The sequence below is a fragment of the Theobroma cacao genome, chromosome 2, assembly GCF_053813885.1.
Source record: "Theobroma cacao isolate CCN51 chromosome 2, ASM5381388v1, whole genome shotgun sequence".
NCBI classification, from domain to species: domain Eukaryota; kingdom Viridiplantae; phylum Streptophyta; class Magnoliopsida; order Malvales; family Malvaceae; genus Theobroma; species Theobroma cacao.
This window is the reverse complement of record NC_142640.1, coordinates 595,281-602,315: the sequence shown is the minus strand read 5'-3', so window position 1 is coordinate 602,315 and position 7,035 is coordinate 595,281. Positions and strand designations below refer to the sequence as shown.

The following is a 7,035-nucleotide window of genomic DNA, read 5'->3' as shown; positions in this document are numbered from 1 at the left end:
CCACATAAACGTTATCTAAATATAAAAATAATAAATAATATTTTAATTAATAATTATTAATTAATTATTAAATATAAAAACTTATTTGATCTCGTAATGAAAATTTTACCAGAAAGGTTGGAATCATGTAAGCTGGTTTGAGTCATAAGGTGACTATGGTCTATGGCTCCTTCCAGCCCAATACTCCATTGAAAAAACCCACATCCTATGGGCCTCGATCTGGCTTCAATTGCATGGCCCATTGACAAATGATCCATTTCGGGTGAACAGGTAACGATTCGCCCGCGAATCTGCGAACAACTCGCGCCGCGAATCTCCACCCTCCGGTTTCCTCTTGCGGCCTTTTTTCCTTTTTGGTTGTGGATGAAGAAGAGCTGCTTGTTAAATTTGTGATTGATTCCATGGATCTTGAAAGCAATAGGTTTGGAAGAGGTAAGATTCTTTTCTCTTTTTGTTTTCTTTTTTTCAAAGAATTAAGTAGTACGAATTTTAGGATTTAATGATACTGGTTCATTTTTTTTTTTTTTTTGGATATAGGTGAATGATGATGATAAATTTGTTTGTTTATTTACGAATTTATGGTATTGGTTTGATTATTCACTGCTTTATCAGAGCTTCACGACGTGAAGAGTATCTCGTGGGGTTTAAATACAGTGATACAGTAATTTTGAGCTTCATCAGATGAAAACCCTTGAGAGACTTCTTGAGAAACCATTTACTCAAACATATTATTACATTAATTATTTATGTATATGTTTGTCAAAAAATAGCATAATTTTGTCCAAAGAATGTTAGTGGCAGCTAAATGACTGTCCAATTCGTGTATTCAGATAAAGAAAAGCCAATCAAATACATCCATTGGTGAAACCATCTTTGAAACTCTAGTTTTCTGCATGTCTTTTTGTCTAGAAAGTAATTGCAGAACTTAATCTCAAAAGCTTTAATTGTGTTCCACTTCACATTTCAGCAATTCCCCCTTTTTTTTTTCTTGTCCCTCTTTTTGCATTTCCCCGTGATGAATTCAGTCAAGCAAGTTCATATGTTGCATGATTTCCATCTGGTGCTACTTGACTTTGACTGTCTTTACCTCGAATGGCTTCTTTGGAACAAAGGAAGAGGAAGGCAAATATGTATATAGCCCCATGCAGTAGACTGAATTCAAATCGAAACATGTTGTTAAGTCATTAGTCATCATGTTTTGATATAGTTTTAGAAGTTAGGATGTGTATAGTTGTGGGGTTTAGCTTTCATGTAAAATTTTCCTTATATTGAAGAGTAAAGTTTGTGAAAGTGAGACAAAACTGTGACTTTGGATTTTAACCTTTTGTCTGGTTGTATCAGGAAGATATAATATATGTTGTAAAATTTATGATGCATTTGAATCATTACATTGTTTCAGTTAAAATTTTTGTTTGGCTGAGGCCCTTTATTCAATAACAGGACCTAAAGAACTTGGTGGTGCCGTTGATCTCATCAAAAAATTCAAACTCTGGCCACATCATGAATTCTTTTGCAAGAGGCCGCTTCCTTTGTCAATATCAGAGACAACCTATATCCGAAATGTGGTCGGAGACACAGAAATCAGGAAAGGCAAAGGGATGGAGTTGGATCAGCTTTTCCCAAATGCCTCTGATTCGAGAGGGAGAAATCTAAGCATAGGTCCTTTTGACTTGGATTTACTTGGGGAAGCCTTTCAGATGAGAGAAACTGCTTGTGTTGACCTGCCTTTGGTGAGCCATTGGATGCGCATATTTGTCTATTTTTTCATCTTACCTTAAATTTTTCTTCCCCCAGCCCTTTCTACTTTTTTTTTTGCCTTGAAATGTAACTTGGAGAATTATGTGCTTGTAACATAGGTTTTGCCGTGTAATCTAGTGGGCCACATGTGCTGCAGTATGATGAAAATTTGTACTCTGTCAATATAGATGTGTATTTACCTTGATCTAATGTTTAACAGGCAGAGAAGGGGATCCCCACAATGGTCTCTAAGTCAAAAGCTGAGTCCAAAGACAAGAAGAGGAAGCATAGAAAGCAAAAAGACAAGGAAAAAGAGAAAGATAAAAATAGTAAGAAGCATAAGCATCATCACAAGGACATGACTAGTGATAGAAATAAAAACAAAATTAGACATCATGATTCTGGTCCTGAGGATTTGAAGAAACCGCAAGACAAGGTTTGCAAGTTATTCCCCTCATCCTTCTGATTCATGCAGGGTGTAATCTATATCAATCTTTTGATATTATTTGTTAAAAAATCAATTATGCGGTGGTGCATAACAATGGCCTTAATGGGTTTTTTTTAACCTGTTCGTTCTTCTAGAAAAGGAGGTATGCTGTGAATGATGATTTTTTGGATGTCCACAGACATCAAAATGGCCAGGTAAGTCATATATTTATATATTTTGCCGGTCTTTGGTGTATATTTGAATCGTTTGCTTCCTATGCTTTATATGAAGCCTTTTGTTTCCTGTTGTTCTACCATATAGTTGGGCTGATCGGGGTTTTCTTTGGTTATGTAATCCTCAGAACCCTAGAAGGATTGAGAGGGGCAAGTTAAAGGTGGCTGGTTGAAAACTTGTCACTTGAACTTCCCTAGCTATTGCCTTTTGCTCTGGGAGGTACTAAGTTATGAAGTAACTTTATGAATTATGATCCTTATCTTTGGTAACAGAATTGATATTGTTGATGTTGCTGAGGATTGTTTGTGGTCTAACCGGTTGCAAGGTGGAGCAGCAATGCTTCATGGGAGGGCAGAAGGAAAGCCCAATATATGAAGAGTTAGTCAGATCTTGACTAGTCTTTTCGTTTTTCATTTTCTTTTGTCATATTAGTTCACTTGGAATTTTCTTTGGAATCAAGAATTTTACTATCAATAGTGCCAGTGACCCTTGGAACATTGAGAACCTTTTATATCATACATTCATTGGAAGTTTTGCAGAATTTCAATTTCTTTGAAGCTGTGTTTGTATTATAACTAACAGATGCTTTAGGAAGTTGACAAATTAGAAGAATAGTCATTTTTTTGAGTGCAGCTAATTCTTATATGAAATGATTAAATGTTATCAAAAGATTATGAACTTTAAATAGTTTGTTTAATCAATAAATTTGATTATTGGTTTTGCTAAGCCACTGTTAGATATATATATATATATATATATATATATATATATATATATATATATATATGTGTGTGTGTGTGTGTGTATTTTCATTAATGAAATTGCGTAAGTACAGCATACTGTTAGACAAGCCTCGACACTAATACCAGCCAGCACCTCCCTTAAACACAAAGGCCAGGGAGTAAAGCTTGTCTGAACAGTGTAAATGCCATTAGGCAAGTCAGAAAAGCACCTCACAAACATAAAAGAATGTTTTACCAGGATCAGGCGACAAGCAGGATCTCACAAAACAGATTAAACTCAGCTGATTAGAGAATAGCCAGGATCCCACTGACAGGGATTTACCAGCGAACAGGATCGGAACTCACAGTCAAGCGATAAACAAGCTGCTGCTGTAAAAGCAAAAATAAAATATTATAAAAAAGTTTAGAATAAAATTTTTTTAAGTTTTTAATTATATATTATAAAAATTAGTATTTTAAAAAGAAAAAAGAAAATAAAACAATGATATAAATATTTTAATTATAAATTACCAATAGTCTAAAAATAAAATCAATAGATAATCATTAAATTTTAAAATAATAATTTATTAATATTTTCAATAAATTATTAAAAATAAAATATTACAATAAAAAGTATTTTTATTTTTTACTATATTTATTGACTAAACATTGGAATATGTTGTAACAACAATTTTGACCATACTATTCGATTTTATGAATCAAATAATATAAAAATTATACTTGTTTTATTTTATTTTTACAAAATAATTATTTTATTCATCTTCTGTTTCATTTCTCGAACTAAACATACTTGATAAGGAGACTCAAACACTTATCAAATGAGATAAGCAAAAATTTTTCAAGGGAAATCCTTATCATTACCAGCTTTTTGTCTTTTCTTTTGAATAAAAAAAAAAATTCCAATAGCGTACTCATAGGTATCATAATCAAAGGCAACTGAATAATGTTTTTGCAACTGTTGAATGATGCTTGAACAACGCTATTGGCATTTGGAAATGTATGTTTTTGTGCTGAAAACGCTTCTTTTACTACTAGCTATGTTTCTGTTTTGCTCTTATGCATGTTGTGTCATGAGGAACATGTTATTTTTTGGCAGTATAACAATGCCATTGAACAACATTATTTTATGGTTTCCTAATTGCTGTGAGAGGATATTAGATTAGTGAAGATGATGCCTAATTTGAGCTGTGGGCGCAATATCTTTTGTGGGGCTTTGCTGAGCCATAGTTGTTTCCTGGGTGATGATCTCAGGTACACGTAGGAAAATCCCCAGGCTGTGTAAATGGGTTTTTGTATATGGTGAAAATTAAAAGGGTGGGTAGTCACGCTGGAAAGGGAGGACGAAGAATGAATTTGTATAGGGTGGGCAGTGGGGAAAGGAATTTGGCAGGTTATAATGCATAAAGGGGGTTATATTTGGATCAAATTCTGTTAATACAAGGAAGGTTACGAATTTATGTAGTCCATGAAATTGATCCTTCTGTAACCCGCAGCCTTGGAGGTGGCCTAGTCAGCCAAGTTTAGGTGGTGATCAGAAAAGGTAGGATGAGTTTGGCAGCGCCTTGTGGGAATGCACTGATGGGAAGTCTCTGTTTATTCTCCCCCTCACCACACACACCCCCCCCCACCCCCCCCCCCCCCCCCCCCCCCCCCCAAAAAAAAAAAAAAAAAAAACAAAGAAAAGAAGACAAAGAGAAAAGAAAAGAAGAAGAAGTAAAAAACATAAATAAACATGGAAATGATTAAATAACTTGACGTCATGTAATGTATTAACCTTACCATAAAATATTATTTCAATTAAAAGCTTTTCTGCATGGGAAAGTATTAGCAATAAATTTCTTTATGATTTCCATTTTTTCCTAAATCTCAGTGATCTAATGAACAAAAGGATTCTAATAGTTGAGATGCCATGGAAGAATGGTGGATGAGGATTGTAAAGACTAAGCTTGGAGTTCAACGAAAATTCATACTTTTTATTTCTTATTCATTTTTGTTCTTTGCTTTTTGCTACCTAAATGCAATGCCTTCATATGGTTGTTTCCAATGGTACAATGTTGTTAATGTGAAAGGTAAAAAAATATTATATAATTGTGTTATTATGACACATCATCATTTATTATGACATATTAACATATCACGTCAGTATTTCGTGATATAGAATGACAAATGACATTTTACTTAAGTTAACATTTAATTATAAAGACTTTTTTGATTTAAAATAAAAATATAATGATTTATTTAGCGCAAATTAAAATACGGAGACGTAATTGAATGTAATAAAAAAATAAAAAATTATTTAAATTTTTTAAAATAATTTAAAAAAAATTTTAGATGTTACTCTTATGGATAATTTCTCAATATCTTGTTCATTCGCAAGAAAATATTTTCTTTGTGCAGTGGTAAAAAAAAACATGTTTTTTTAGGGAAAGATACTATTCACTTTCACCAATCGAGTCGCAGGTATTTAACATATTCATATCTAATGATTTTTCACAAAATGGTTACGAAAGGTATAACTTGTACAAATCTTTTCGGTTTGCAATTCGATTCGATCTATTAGTTCGTAGAGCTATTTACTCGATTGTAGACATTTTTTGAACACCTCTAACAGAGGGACAGATAGTCAATTTTCAAAGAACTTATTATCAACCTCTTTTAGATATGATCCATCAAACATCTTGACCTGAATTGTGTCAATCCTAACAAGTAAGAGGGAGAAATCGTTTCCTAATTGTATAATGCCCATATTAATAAATTGATAACTTGTAAACCAATCACGCCTAGGACATATGTGGAAGCAACAAGCTGAATCCAAGATCTATGTATCTTTTAGGTTGCCATTGGTAACTATAAGAACACTATCAGCTTCTTCAAAAGTATCAAAATCATCTTCAATTTGGTACAATATTGACGGAAGTGACCTTTCTTACCACAATTCTAGCAAGTCTTCCTTCTTGATCTAGATTTAGATCTAGATTTACCTTTTCTGTCTAAGCCCTTCTCTTTACCTCTTCCTCTATTCACAATTAGGCTTTCTGCTTGATTCTCACTTTAGATACCACCAACTTTCTTCTTTAATCTTTAAAATTTAAAGATGCCATTACATCTTAAAAAGTGAAAGTGTTTCAGCCATACAACATAGTATTTACGAAGTTTTTATATGATGGGGATAAAGAACAGAGAAGAATTAGGGTTAGGTTTTCATCCTCAATTTTAACATCAATATTCTTTAAACCAAGAATAATTCTATTAAATTCATCAATGTGGGTATTAACAGATGTACCTTCACACATCTTGAGGGTATACAATTGTTACTTCATATAAAGTCGATTCGTTAGGGATTTGGTTATATAAACACTTTTAAGTTTAAGTTACATTGCAACAACAGATTCTTCATTCGTGACTTTTCTTAACACCTCATTAGAAAAAATTAGGAGAATAACACTATGTGCTTTCTCCATAAAGTCATTTTTCTCATCATTAGATAAATTTGAAGGAAGATGGTTTTTTCCCTTCAGTGCTTTCAATAGTCCTTGTTGTACTAGCAATGGGCGCATCTTAACACGCCACAAGTTAAAATCGTTTCTTCCATTAAATTTTTCAATTTCATACTTAGTCGACAAAGTTACCATTGTGAGATTCAGATTGATTCAAGACCTTGAAGCTCTAATAGCAGTTTATTGTGAAAATTACGAAATTATCTCTAACAAATTATTCAAGATCTTACTCAATTAATAGAGTAAAGAAAGAAAGAAATCAAACATACCTACAAAAACACAAGAATTTACGTAGTTTGATTTTTCGATGACCTAGGGCACAACAAAAGAGAAAGATCCATTAAGCAAAAAATCAAGAGATTACAAAAATAGTTTTAAACTCCTAACCCTTATCTCA

At 32.9% G+C, this 7,035-nt stretch overlaps 1 protein-coding gene across 2 annotated transcripts; it reads left to right on the top strand.

Moving 5' to 3' along the window:
• The first annotated feature begins 257 nt into the window (after positions 1-257).
• Positions 258-2,945, top strand: LOC18607064 (putative mediator of RNA polymerase II transcription subunit 19b). 2 transcript variants are annotated; one of them, XM_018114543.2, is made up of 5 exons: positions 258-432; positions 1,441-1,730; positions 1,958-2,173; positions 2,320-2,379; positions 2,671-2,945. In XM_018114543.2, the coding sequence occupies exons 1-5, from the start codon at positions 402-404 to the stop codon at positions 2,674-2,676; spliced, it is 603 nt and encodes a 200-aa protein (XP_017970032.1). In that variant the 5' UTR covers positions 258-401; the 3' UTR covers positions 2,677-2,945. The 2 variants fall into 2 exon arrangements, with proteins under 2 accessions (XP_017970032.1, XP_007041099.2); XM_007041037.3 differs by having other exon boundaries at positions 2,526-2,945.
• Positions 2,946-7,035: the final 4,090 nt, after the last annotated feature.